Source organism: Mixophyes fleayi, chromosome 3, assembly GCF_038048845.1.
Source record: "Mixophyes fleayi isolate aMixFle1 chromosome 3, aMixFle1.hap1, whole genome shotgun sequence".
In the NCBI taxonomy this organism is placed as follows: domain Eukaryota; kingdom Metazoa; phylum Chordata; class Amphibia; order Anura; family Limnodynastidae; genus Mixophyes; species Mixophyes fleayi.
In genome coordinates this window covers 187,310,325-187,325,592 of record NC_134404.1, presented here as the reverse complement: position 1 = coordinate 187,325,592, position 15,268 = coordinate 187,310,325, and the positions used below count along the sequence as shown (strand labels likewise).

The window sequence follows — 15,268 nt, the reverse complement described above, 5'->3', positions numbered from 1 at the left end:
AACCCTCTATATTCACTCTTGTGAAGTCTTCTCTTGATTGTTGACTTTGACACATATACACCTACCTCCTGGAGAGTGTTCTTGATTTGGCCAACTGTTGTGAAGGGGTTTTTCTTCACCAGGGAAAAAAATTATTCCGTCATCCACCACAGTTGTTTTCCGTGGTCTTTCGGGTCTTTTGGTGTTGCTGAGCTCTCCAGTGCGTTCTTTTTAAGAATGTTCCAAAGAGTTGATTTGGCCACACCTAATGTTTTTGCTATCTCTCTGATGGGTTTGTTTTGATTTTTCAGCCTAATGATGGCTTGCTTCACTGATAGTGACAGCTCTTTGGATCTCATATTGAGAGTCGACAGCAACAGATTCCAAATGCAAATTTCACACCTAGAATCAACTCCAGACCTTTTACCGGTTTAATTTATGATGAAATAGCGAGGGAATACCCCCACTCATGTCCATGAAATAGCTTTTGAGTCAATTGTCCCATTACTTTTGGTCCCCTAAAAAGTGTGAGGCACATATAGAAACTGTTGTACTTCCTACACTGGTCACCTGATTTGGATGTAAATACCCTCAAATTAAAGCTGAAAGTCTACAGCACATATTGTTATTTTCACTTCAAATCCATTGTGGTGGTGTATAGAGCCCAAAATATGAGAATTGTGTCGATGTCCCAATATTTATGGACTTGACTGTATGCTATGGACACCTGGTGGGCTCTTGATGTAGAGATCAAAAGCCTGGAGGGGTCTCATGTGGAAAAAGAGTAGAAATAGTAGCAGGTACTTTGAATGGAATTCAGATTTGTTTCTCATTTTTTTCCGACACTTGGAACAGATCGAGACACCGTCTGGAAGCTTGCTCTCTGACATGGCAAAGTACTCTATGGAAATGGCAGCTTTCACTCTAACATGAACAGTTCCCTCTGGAAACCTAGCAGTCTCTAGTAAGCTGGCAGCTTTTCCTGTAAGACTAACAGCTCTCTCTAAGGGATTGGCAGTCCTCATCATTCCATTTAGCCTCTCTATACTGGCATTGTCCTTTTTGGCTGTGCCTGATTATGCAGCTTCTCTGTTCATAGCACTCATTCTCCAAGGAGTTTCTGTGCTGTCAGGCAGACTTACAGGCTTCAGCTGCACTGCTTTGTTTCGTCCATTAGCTCCTCTTGAGATAGGCAGCAAACTTAGCAGCTTCTCCTGTCTCTCTGGTGCCAAATTCCTAACAAGTGGCGGGCTCTGATTTCACTTCTCGTCTTCTGCTCCTCGAGCATGCTAAAATGTGTAATTTTCTGCGCCTGAAGAAGCATTGGACTGCTGTTAGCCAGAGCGTCCTCTTTCCATATCTCTACACTCCCAGGACCTGACCTCCCTGAACAGTTGAGTGCTGGGTCCAGGGGATACACACTGAACTTGGAGTGACCCAAATACAATCCTTTCTAGCAAAAGGAAATTTGAATATGTAAGTCAAACCTGTATGGTCCTTGAGGCTCTTTACTGGGTAATAAAAAGGGTTGATTCAGGGGAGGGCTGGCAGATTCCAGCCAGTGGGGCAAGCACACAGCAGCAGCCCATCCTTAAAGGGTGGTTTTTGGTACAATATATATTTATCTATATATATATATATATATATATATATATATATATATATATATATATAAAAAGAGGCTATTGTAGTGTTGCTTAATCCATATATATATATTTTTATGCCCAGGCCCAGAGCTGTAGCATGGTTATCATTTTAGACAAATACACAGGCAATACTGTGTGCACTACTGTTAGGTGCACACAGTTCTGCCTTCACAAGCAGTACACGGTGAAGCGGGACATACCTCCCAACTGTCCTAAGCGGAACAGTCACCCAAGTTTGGGACTGTCTCACCAGATTCAGGACAGTTGGCAGACTGTCCTGCTCTCTCCTACCTGTCTTGTCACTGTCACCACTTGCGGCTGCTGGTTACTTTAGCTCATTTGCTGGTTGTCTGGATCCTGGAATGTTGGAGGCCCTATTTGGAAAAAAATGGGTACATGAAAGTTAGAAAACTCAAACCAGTCCCGATGTTAAATCAATAGCACTCACGTTTTATAATTAGGCCTCCCTCCAGCCACAACATTAAAATAATATTCACATTTGCTTAATATATCTTTTTCTCTCCAACCAACCCTGACATTAGATAGCAAACACATTTAATATATAAACCTATTTCCCTCCCTCCAAACAGCCCCAACAATAATTTAAATGGCATTTACATTTAACAAATATTACCATTTCCCACAACAATCACAGGCATTAAAAAAACATAATCACATTTAATAAATAGACCTCATTTTCCACAACCAGCCCACAATTAATAAAGTAGCTCCCAAACCACCTCAGCATTAAATTAAAGGTCTAATTACCCCATTATAAATTCATAGGCCCACTATTAAATGAAATTGCCCCACCATCACCCCACAAATAAAATAGCACCCAATAATTAGCCCCCACCTGCACTCCACAATTAAATTAATAGCCTACCTCCCACATTATATTAAGGCCCCCCCTCCCTTCCACACTACATTCATTTACTGCCCCCCCACACACTACATTCATTTACTGCCCCCCCCCCACACACACAGCATTCAATTATTGGCCCCCACACACACACCATTCATGTACTGCCCCCCAGACACACACAGCATTAATTTACTGGCCGCCACACATTTTGCATTCATTTACTGGCCGTTCATTCTCACAGACGCACACAATATACTGGCCCCATACATATATATATATATATATATACACACACACACATATACATATACACACACACACATACACACACAATATGCTTCCACACACACACATACAATATGCTGCCACACACACACACACACAATATGCTGCTGACATACATACAAGATGCTGCTGACACTGACGCACCCACACACAACCCCGCACTTACCTTGTTCTATACGCGCCGCGCGCTCTGCAGTCTTCTGGCATGGGACGACACCTAACACGTGGTGCGCGTCCCATGTCACAACAGAAGGGAGGATGGGCTTTCGGCAGCAGCCAATGAGAAGGTGGCTGGTCCCGGAGAAGGGGTCAGCCACCGAGTAAGTGAAGTTAGGGCCGGCCCAAAATAGTGTTTTTGGGTCCGGCCCGGGGGACATCGGCCCCCCTGCCCCACGCTCCAGCCCGCCCTTGGGTTGATTACTCTTCTGTGATAACATCGCATCTCTGGCCCCGAAAGTATGCCTGTTTCCATCAACAAAATATATTAACTGCTTTGTTGCTTACACACAGTCATTGTGCAGAAAACCATTTAGCTTGAAGTACTTTCAGATATAAGCATAGATCAAGACAACATTAACATACAATTTCCATAATTATCATTACTAGGCTATAATTATGAAGTATGCAGTAAAGTGGAAGGGAATTGTAGACCACAATATAAAGGCAAGATAGAGAGGTGCAACTGTAGCCTGTTGCTCTGGGAATGACTTTATTAATTCAAATATACCCTGGTAAATGATATACTGGTTTTCTTCTGGACTGACAATTCTTTGTTTTGCGCTTTTTTTTTTTTAAAAAAACATACTTATGTTCATAGTTTTTCATTTTATGGGCAAAAACAAGAAAAATAGGGGTTGGTGGGGCAGATTGCCATGATTCTAACCTTCGTTACTTTAACGCAATTAGTGTAACTCCTAGAATTTTAAACCAAAACGGTTTGTTCTGGGTATAAAGGTTATAGGGCCAGGAACATAAGAACATAGTTTAATGTAGGCGATATAAAATATGTAGCAACTGCAAAAATCTATCTTGGGAATAAGGAAAGATAGGGCTGGAAGTTGGCATAGAAAATTTTAGGGGTTGACTTTTTTTATTTTTAAAATAGGTTTGGGCAACATTCATTCTGAATGATACAAATGTATCAGTGTCAATTAAAGTGGGCAACATGGTTTCAAGGTGCAGTGGAGTGAGTTGGGGGTGTATAGGCAGTTTATTTAATTTAAATTTTTAATTATTTCAAGTAGTTGTATTATTTATTTGTTTTTACTTCCTTAGCGTCATAAGATTACTGGTAATAGTGATCTCATGCTAGCCAATCTTTAATTGCTGGAATACAGGGTGACCTAGGTTGGCTTACAAGTGACGTTAAAATGATGTCGCCAGATTTCCATAGTGAACCCAATGTGGAAGGTACACATTTGCAATAGGGTCATAGCTCTCACATTGATCCATTATTGATTCTGGTAACCATATTGGATCAGCACAAGGCAATAGTTTTCCACTATACAATAAATATGCAAGACCTTACATGTATTGAACATATAGAGAGCATCATGTATACAATCTCTTTTCTGCTTCCCACTGCAGAAAGTAATTTTATAATACTTACGCCAAACATTTTCAAATCCACCCAGATATTTTAATGCTTACTGTAAAATTCTCTCCTTTAAACCTTACACAGACAGGTGGGGTATAATTCTTCATAAAGAGGTGTAAGATAGATTAACATGAGTATTGTAACATCTAAAAAAAATCATGGGTATTATTGAATTAAATAAATTCAGAAATGTGTCTCAATTCTGCAAGGTAACATTTTAAAATACCCAGTTTGGAGGGGGGTGCTCTATAGCCACATCCCTCCATCTCGACTGCCCTGCTGTCAATCAAAGGAATAACCAAAGTTATAATAAAAGTAATACAGAACAAATTTATAAATATATATTTATTAATCTACTGTACAAGAGCAGCCAAAAAAAAAATAAAAAAATAATCCCAACTTGCTACATCTTGGGCAGAAAGCTTTTTTGCACATGTAAAACTCATTAAAAACGCATGAAAAGACACAGTCCATTCAAATAAATGATTGAAGTCATATACACATTTTATCTTCCCTTTAGTGATTTCCTAACCAAAACAAGCACATTTTTACTTTTTTATTGCCAATTGTCCTTTCAGACTGCTTTCTATAGACTGATCGAAAAGGATTCTGATATACCCTACAAGGTAGATTAAAAAGACATAAGAAGCACCAATACCAGCATGTGTTTAAAGTGTCTTCTGGCAATAGCACACGTCGGGAAACTGGAGATGACATAAAAGAACCACAGGCAGCATTCTCCCCAGCACCTATTTCCCGGGTGCTCCACATGGCTGATTTCACATGTCACCCAGCACTTGGAGCCCAGAGTCCTATTACACTGGAATAAACTATTGTTCCTCCTATTATAACAGGCACAATGTGAGCACTACAGCCAGCAGTGTGTATTAGACCAAAACCTCCAAAATGTGTCAATATTATTGCAAAGTATAACAACTGCCCCCACTCAGCTAAAAAACTGCTTTTCAGAACTGCAGAATGATTTTAATTTTTGTACAAAGAGCTGAACTTCCTCCATACCTGGTGCCTCCAGGACCTGCAGAATTGGTGATATTTTCTCATTCCAGTAATTAGTCTCCCCCTCTGTCTCCGTTTCAGTCGCTGTTGCTTCATCTTCTACACGTCCAAAGGAAAAAGCAGTATGCAATAGAGAAATATATGAGCACACAAAATCAATTTATTTGTGCTATAGAAAGATAATTCATTTTGCTGCAGGATAGAATTAAGAATTGTGTATTGTTCATAGACATTGGAACTGACATTTATACTTATGACAAAACATTGTCAGATACAAGGGGCTATTCACAGGTTATACCTATATGTTTAGTATAGTCTGCATGTGATTAGATAACTAAAATTCTTATCTCTTAACAGTATTTAGTGATGCCGCTATTGTCCTTTATATAATTGACTTACTTTGTGTTTTTTCAAATAACTCATTATAAATTACCTCTTTTAGGATGTGGTTTTCTCTGATAAAGGTCAACCTCAGGGTACCAGACAGAACCAAAAACGTCTGCAGTTTAGTTATCTGCTATCATAAACTATCTGCCCAAGTGACCAGGCTGCAATTACACGTGAATCTTGCTGCAGAAGCTATAATATACCCCTTCTCTTTTTTATAATATACTTGTCTGTGCCTTAGAAATTTAAAGGACCCCATTTATTAGAGTGTTCATATCATTTCAATCTTTAACAAACATTTAGAATAGTATATTACTTACACATTTATTTCATGAGATTTACCCACAAATGACTAGGTATTTAATTACTTTTTTTGTTATATTCTTTTCTATTTTGATTTCCTGAATCTAGGGCATTTGTATTTGATATCATATATTGCTAAAAAATAAATAAATGACAAGCTAGGAGACAACGGGGCCTGGCAATGTTTCCCTTGCTTTACCGCCCAAGCATGCTCACATAAGGCTCCCGCTCAGCTCTATTGAGAAAATAGGGGACTAGAATGGCATTGTTGGGCCCTTACTTAAATTTTGCCATGGGACCCAGCAACACAGTGTCCTGACCCTGATGGCAAGCATCCTGCTGTGCAAGAAAGACTGGGAAAGTAGTGAATGGCAGGTATTTAAGTCCTGAATTTCTGTCATTTGTATTTTACAACCCCAGGGAGATTGTTTGTGGTTGGAAAAAGCTTCCCAGAGATTGTCTTCAGTTGTAAGAAATACTTGTAATAGTCCCTGGGGGTTTTGATTGTAGAGAGAAGGGCAGGCTCCATTTATATGGCCCATTTCAGGTTTATCAGAGAGATAGAAAGTTGTTGGATAGTCAGGAGTTGCACCTGATAAGGTGCTGTTAAAAGGCTGCTAGGCAGTTCACTCAGTCTCTCACAATTTGAGGAGCAGGTGGATGTTTGCGGAGAGAAACTACAATTTATAGCCGGTGAGTACTGTTGTTTTGAATGCATGTGTGGGACACTAGGTTGCAAACACCTTAATAGCAGCAAGCAGCTCTACCTATAGACAGGGCATAAAAAGTATCTATGTTTATGGCACTGTAAAAAATGTATCTGTTCTTAATCTTCAAAAAATATGGTGAATCATAAACAGTCCCCTTTATAGCAGAGATGATAACATTTTATAAACGAAGTACTTTTTAAAATGTGTTGATGAAAAGGGCAACAATAGTGCAAAGTATAAGAACATGTCATATTCATAGCATTGTATAGAAGTCAATGTACACAATAAGTTTACACAAAAGATTGTCCACTGATTTTTAATGTTAAAAATACATACAAGTAAAAATATACAGTGTATGTGTATATATATATATATATATATATATATATATATATATATATATATACACACACACACACACACATATATACACATATACTTATACATACAATTAGATTTATTTTTTTAGAAAGCAAGTCATAACTATGCTTTTAGTTCTCTTTCTCCTTTACTAACCACGTAAATAATCTTGAGACGAGTGGTTTTTCATCTATAACTTTGGGTTTCAGATAATGAACAGGAAACTTGAAAAAACAAATGAGCTCTGACGACTGCCAAGTTATTGCGGTCTTGGTGGTGTACTAACAACTCACACTTCTTTCAGTTGGTCACAAAAAAAAACTACCCTGTCTTCAGTGATTGGCTACTGTTTTTAGCATGGAAGCTTAGAAGCCTTAGCAACACTGCAGTAATACTGAAGCCTCTCCCACAAATACCAAGACATATATTTTGCTTCATTGTCTCCTCAAAGTACTCACCGCTGCAAAAAGAAATTATTCAACAAAACAAACCTCTAAACTCCTGCTGAGACATGGTTATATCCTACATCTGGCACAATAATGTAAGAAAAGAAGATAAACATTACTACAATACAATAGTCTGACATCAAGATTCATGTTAGAATCTATAAATTCTAAGCAAAACTTTTTTTTTCTTATTGTAAAATAAAAATATAGATAAATATATTGTTATATAACAGAATAGCATGAAGGCAGCAATTATGGAATAATTGTGTAAACAAAGACAATAGTCTGGCCATAAGACTGTGAAACAGGCACTAATTTAGGATAGGTTGGATGTAATGGACAAATGGCATACTGTCCGAAGTTAAAGGAGTTGTCACCATATTTTGTCCATGATCCCCCGCCTCTTACCCCCCCACTTTCAGAAAGTTCCCCAAAGATAAGTACTAAAAAGTCAGTTCTATAATGGAGCCTTATGGAACCTGTTACATAGAGCTGCAATGAAAGTAAATGGCAGCTTATTTTGCAGGCAGCATCGCACTGTGTAAGCCGGTTCTGGCATTGAGGTATAGTGTGTGTATGTGTGTGGGGTCCTATTTGTTGTATGTGTTGAAGGGCACATGGCTTGCATTAAAATAAATATATATGTTACATATATACACACACACATATATATATATATATATATATATATATATATATATATATATATATATATATATATATATATATATATATATATATACACATATACATAAAGCATGATACATAATATACATATAAATAATATACCTGAACTATAACATTATTTTAGATTTAAGTACACCTGTCCAACATGCTAGCCTTCATTGCTAAAGAGGGCGTTTCTTCTCTACATTAAAGCAATGAAAAAGCAGAGCTTCTGACTAAACCATCCAATGTAACAGAAATATTCTGTACATGATACAAATGGGTGGAATAAATATGGGTAGGACAATGACAGTAATTTAATTTAAACTGCATTTGAATGTTTTTATTTTGCATCAGATCGCATTAGGACAGTGTCCTAAATATGCAGGTGTGGCTTCAGCTATGAATGGAGAAGCAGCAATTGTTCAATCTTGCTCTACTTCATGAACCAGAGATGTAAGTGGTCATAAGCTGTACATTTTACATTATGCCACCATAAAGAAGACCATTTTAATTTTTGAATTGCACTGAATGTTAAGCATACTTGCCAACTCTCCTGGATGTCTGGGGCACTCCAGAATTCCCAGAAGTGCAGGTAATTATTATCTGCATCATCCTGACCCCACCACGCGATGAAATGACACAATCACGTCATTTAATTGCAGGGGGCAGGGCCTAAAATACAAGATTCACAGTGCCCCCATCCCCTCCTAGAGGGAGGGAGTTGTTAAGGAAGGGGCAGTGGGATGGACGAGGCAGTAGGATTAAGGCTTATGTGAAGGGGTACTACCGGTACATTGATTAAACAAGAATGGATTGAATGAGGCTTTGCGTTGGTTGCAAGGTATTGGGAAATGGTTTCATTTCCCCTCGCATCCTGATCAGAGTATGCACTGCATGGTATGTAAAACTTGGATGTGTGATCCTATGGATCAAACATCAGTTTGCCCAAGCAGCAGCTGAAAGCAGAGTATTACAGCAACATGTGTCAGGGGTAGCCCAAAATAATAATGCATATGTGATGTTTCATCAAATTGCCCTCTGCAAAGACACAAACATTTCTGAAGTATTACTTTACTCAGAATACATTATTAAAGAAAGAGAAAGGCTTTTTGTTTTTAAGCAGATTAAATATTTATGGTAGTAGCACACTACACTGCTGAATTAACCTGTCCAACAGTGCACTCCTTTCTCAGTAACTGCTCTGGTTCCAGTGCACTGACTAGGAACTGTCAGGTACGTACACACCCTGCTATGTAGACCGGTTTTATCCAGGTACATTTATGGATGACAAACAACTTTGTTTTTAAGTTTTAATCAAAACAAAGTTTCAAAACATGTCAAGTTTAACGAACAAAAATAGAAGCAAGCAGTGAGACACTGCAGTGTGCTCGTGGCTAATAGAAAAAAATATATCTATAATCCTGGGCACAAGATCAACTGGCACTGATTTGCTCCCTGTTTTGTTCTCCTCTCCTCATGCCCCACTCCTTATCTTATAGGGCAGTGTTGGCTAACCTGTGACACTCCAGGTGTTGTGAAACTACAAGTCCCAGCATACCCTTCCAGCAATAAGCTGCTATATATATTGGAAAAGCATGCTGGGACTTGTAGTTTCACAACACCTGGCGTGTCACAGGTTAGCCAACATTGTTATAGGGAGGCGCTATATCCCACCTTATACCTCATTGAGATGCTGAAGAGCTGAGGAAAAGGCCCCGGTACAGACCTGCAGCTGGCAGGAAAGTGGCTCAGTACAGATGTGCAGGTGGCAGGAAAGTGGCTCAGTAAAGATGTGCAGGTGGCAGGAAAGGGGCTCAGTACAGATGTGCAGGTGGCAGGCAAGGAGAGAGGGCGCAGTGAGGACACGAGTGTATCATGCGCCAGAAGAGAGAAATTAGCTGGCTGAGGAAGGAACCCCAGCAGTAAATTAACTGAGTATTGTTGTACTTTAAGCCACTTCAGCTAAATTGACAATCGGCCCAGCTGCCCACTTGATAGTGAGGGTCAAGACATTGAGGCAGTGCCCTGAATGGCCTAAGCATCTGATGTTTTTAAATACGTTGCTGATAATTAAAAGCATTTCTTAATGTTCAAAAATCTGAGTTACTAGACTTGTTTAACACATTTGTGCAGCTACTCGCCTACAGATAGCGAAGGAATGGAAGTCCCTTCATCACCCAGCCTCTAAAGTGTAGTCTCTCGTGTGTGGTACATGGCCTCCATGGAATACATCACCAGTCTTCTCCACGACAAAATTATAAATTTCAAAAAGGTATGGAATTTTTGGTATTCTTTTCATCAAGCAAATATGCCCGCTACTTAAAAGGCTGTTTCTTCAGAAGCTCTTACCAGGTCCTTACCCCACCCCCACCCCACCACCACCACCACCACCACCCCTCCCCCCCTCCCCCCTCTTTTTCTCCCTTACTTCTCTCTCTAAAAAATAAAAAATTAAAGCAGCATCGATTTAGAGTTCCAAGGCAGCTGAGTCTTCCATAATCTTTGATTGGGCCAACCTATTTCCTCTCTATGGGTTAATTTACTGCTTCCTTTTATGTTTAGGAATTTGTTTAACAATTTGTCATCTGCCTGACTTTCTTCCCGTTTCTCAATTGTCATGTTCTGGCCCTTATATTCAAATGTTTTTCTTCCCTGTTATTATCTGCTATATGGAACTTCTGGGTTTTTTTTTGCATAAATAAAGAGTTTAAAAAAAAATAAAAATCTGAGTTACTGGGTGGTGACCCTTATTTTTGGCACCATAACACTATATCACTAACAAAGGCTACTACCAGAGCTAGTTCCTAGATATATATATTGTAGCTCTCCTCTCTATCCAAATTGTGTCGATTCTCTAAGTGTCTATTAGCGGCTATTGCTTGGGGAGGAGATGCCTTTAAAAGCTGGCTAGGTAAGAGACTCAACCCAGTTGAAAAGCCTAGCAGTAATTATGTTAAAATTCAGATTGAATTAATGTTTATATTTAGTGTAGGCCTGGCCAGAGGGGAAGGAGATGGCGTGAGTTTGTCAGCTTAACATGTATTAGAATGTGTGGAACTAACATTCCCTGCTTTGATACAGAATACAGGTTGCATTATCTAGATTAGCACTTATAATGTATTTGATGAGTGCAAAATAACCAACGTCATTTTGTTTACACTCTGTATAGTATATATGCAAAATCAGTAGAGATACTGAAGGCGAAAGCAGAAAATTAAATAAATAAAAAGAGTAATGTTATGGGCATTAACCAATATATATTTATTTTTTTACCACCAACAACAGTTGGAGACAAACATTCCTAGTAAAAAGGCAAAGTATGTACAATGTTCTCTACAGAACATTGTTAGAACTACTAGAGCTCTCAAAGAGTTACTGAACATAGAAGAAACATCCTTAGAAAATATTTGTCACGTAGTGTCTCACGACATTATGCTGCAGTCCACATTGGAGACCCAACATGTCTGACAGTTGTTGGGGTAGAACATATTAAAATTACCATTAGAGGGGGTAACAGATCTAGAAAGCTATGTAAACAGGAAGTATATTGGAAGGAACAGCTTAACACTTTTCATCCAGAAGGTCTCAATGAAGTTGTGGAACTTTATAATATACTATAGATTTTAGCACATCTCCTTAAGAATACAACTTCTAATTGCAAGATAAGATTAATAATAATTTCCATCTATTTAGTTGTTTATATATCTGTATACATTAGATATAATCCAATATCTTATTCATTATATACTATTTGTTTTTGACTTTATCACTGTGACAACTGGTATAATTATTTTGTTACAATTTCTGTTGTATACATATTTGTGTTTTGACTCAGTGGATTTTGGTACCCAGAGGTTAAATGTTAGGTCTCAGTTTCTCCTGGTACACCAAATAATCTAGTGGTATCTGATAGGCTAATGATTTGATGAGTTTTATGTAAGTAAGAGCCCCCAGCTACATGGGAGCTACTTAGATTTCCCTCTGATGGAATTACATTATGTAATGAAACGCGTCAGTTTACCATTCAGTTTATTATCCTGAACTCTTGTCAAGTGTTTTTATCGCTTGTCCCGCTTATCTTGCTATGAATTTATAGTAGCAGTGTACCAACTAGTCTGCTTTACGGGATGCATCCTCACGTAACGCTCACTTCTCACAACGACGCGAGTTGCTCGCAGTTTCATATATTAATCTCTAAACTTATTTTTTTATGTGACTTAACTTGACTGAGTTCTTGTCAATTGATGACAAGTTACTGTGTTTTTATATACATTGCTGGTTAAACAGATTATTTGATTATTATGGTGACCAGGAGTTTATATGTCTAAATATATTTCTATTTACTCTGTGTTTTTAGATTTACTATTGTCTAGCGCTGCAAGAGCTTGTTTTTTCTAGTAAATTAGCAAAGACCTTAAACAGTTCAGCAGAGCTATGCAGTTAAAACAGACAAAGTTGAAATGGAAACTATAGGCCAATTGCCCCCCTCAACATGGACCTTAAAATCTATGCCAAACTGATTGCCAATAGGATCATACCCCTCCCTCATTCACCCTGACCAGGTGGGTTTCGTTTTGGGGCACCAGGCATCGGGCAATACGAGTAGAGTCCTCCATCTCGTAGAGTATATCTCTAGACGCTGTGTCGAACTGTTCATGCTTTCTCTGGATACGGAGAAGGCATTTGACAGATTGCTCTGGGACATAATGAGGCAAGCCTTAATTAAATTTGGGTTCCAGGGGACTTTCCTGCAGGTTATTATGGCACTTTATCACGGCCCATCTGCTAAAGCTTTTAGTAACGGGTTTCTACCTTTCCCATTACTAATGGGACATGCTGGGGTGTCCCTTGTCGCCCTTTATATATGTGTTAGCAATATAGACCCTGGCAGAACACCTGCAAATATTGGAGTCCTGTAAGGGCTTCGATCTTGGGGGGACAAGCCACAGTCTGTGCTTATTTGCTGATGATGTCCTGTTATTTATCTCTGACCCAGAAACTTCGTTAGATCCGCTACACCACATATTGAGTAAATTGGCAGGCATCAGACTACACTCTGGCATCACCACCACCAAGACTGAAACGTTTCCACTTAATATACCCCCGGACTCTTTGGCCCATCTGAAGTCTAGATTTAGACACATCTGGAAAGAACAATCGATTAAATATTTAGGGATTCATGTCCCTGCAAACATCTCAGCGATATTGGAGGTCAACTACCATCCATTAATAGCCCAATTCCACAAACTATCTCGCTTCTGGATGACACATGAGGCTTCATGGTTAGCCAGAGTGGCAGCTTTTAAAACAATGCTCCGCCCCAAGCTCATGTATTTATTCAACACCATCTGCTATATTCTCCCAAAGAAGTTTATGTCCGTACTCCAATTATTGATGCTCTGCTATATCTAGAGAGGCCGACCATCCAGGTTGTCCTGTGCCTGTATGACACTATGTAAAAGGCTTGGGGGTTTTGCTTTGCCTCACCTGACCAGATATCTGGAAGCATGCATTCTCTCTCAAATTAGAGACTGGTCCCTCCCGGCCTTGCAATATAGATATGGAACGAGCCCTCTATGCTGTGTGCCCTGCATCAGATTTGATCTGATTCTCCAAACATTTGAGGTCCCATTCTCCTAACTTCCCAACCTCTCTAGCTAATGCTCTTAAAGTTTGAGACAGAACCATTGGAGCATCTACAGATTCTCCCCCCTGACCAGTAATCTCTCTCTCCTTACAGTTTCTATACTACTCCCTGACTTCGATATCTCCAGTTGGGCCCATGTAGAAACCTCTTCCATTGCACACCTATTTGGCCCTAGGTGGCTCTGCTCCATTGCACAGCTGCAGGACACATAGAACATCTTGTCCAAAGACTTCTATAAATACTTGCGGTTGTGTCATGTGATCGGATTTCTCTGCCGCCAAAATTCCCCAATCCACCTTCCCCCACCTCTTCTCCATGCCAAACTAACTAAGGGTAATAAAATAAATATATTTTATTCTTTACTGAGGGGAAAAAAAGACAACTCAAAAAAGGTCTCTTGCAGCATCCTTAACTCCCTTCCCCATTCGGGAAGTACTAGACCAGCAAAATATTTATCTTTGCTTAACTAAGGCGGTATTACCTTTTGGTACCAACACCTTTCCTGACTGCCCGACACTACCAAACATATTCCCCAGTGTAAGGATCTCGACACCTCCCTTTCCCCGGCTCAATGGGAAATCATATATAGTAACCGGTCTACAGTTTCTAAATGTTCTAATGTGGAAATGTTATTTAAACTATTGTATCGAACTTACCTTACCTTACCCTAGCACGTCTCCAGAAGATCTGGCCTAGTCACTATAAATTTTGTTGGCGTAACTGTTCAAAAGTGATGGGTCAACTGTGCTCCCTAAAGTTTGCAGCCACACAGGGAGAAAATGGGGATAGGGATTCCTCAATTCCCAGGAGGATAGTAAATAAAAGTGGGCTCCCTAGGCGCAATGGGTATAATGTCTGTAAATGGTTTCAAAGACAATTGTTATAATATAATAAAACAAATGTTTGTTCATAATGGTAATACTAGAACGTTCTGGACAGCACAGAAATTGCTCATAAATAAAAATATAAAGTTTGTATTGGACAGCATGCAACAGAAGGCAAACTCAATATCGACAGCCAGAGGAGACAAGTGCGATAGTACGGATAGTGGTCCAACAGGTCCCTATAAAGGCTGGTCAGTCACAGAAATAGATAAGGGTTGCTCAATGGTCATCAAAACTAAGAGTCCAATTCTAGTAGGTAAAACAAACATCCACTATATGGAAATAAACTTAATTCACATGTGAAATAAGGCCGTTGGGGCTGCTCTTGGTCAACACCAAGGAGGCATTGTTATTCACTGGGTGAAACGTGTTGGTAATACAAAGCTAACACACATCCCATACGCATTCTGGATGAGAATGCTACAAGACTGCTGCAGCACACCTTGTTTCGTTTGAGAACTGCGATCAGGCAC

At 39.2% G+C, this 15,268-nt stretch overlaps 1 protein-coding gene across 1 annotated transcript in view; it reads right to left on the bottom strand.

Moving 5' to 3' along the window:
- ARMC2 (armadillo repeat containing 2) overlaps positions 1–15,268 on the bottom strand; it is an 82,294-nt gene that overhangs the window by 36,830 nt on the left and 30,196 nt on the right. Inside the window, exon 7 of the mRNA XM_075202884.1 lies at positions 5,393–5,488. Coding sequence (XP_075058985.1) covers positions 5,393–5,488 — 96 coding nt within the window. The remainder of the gene's footprint in view (positions 1–5,392; positions 5,489–15,268) is intronic.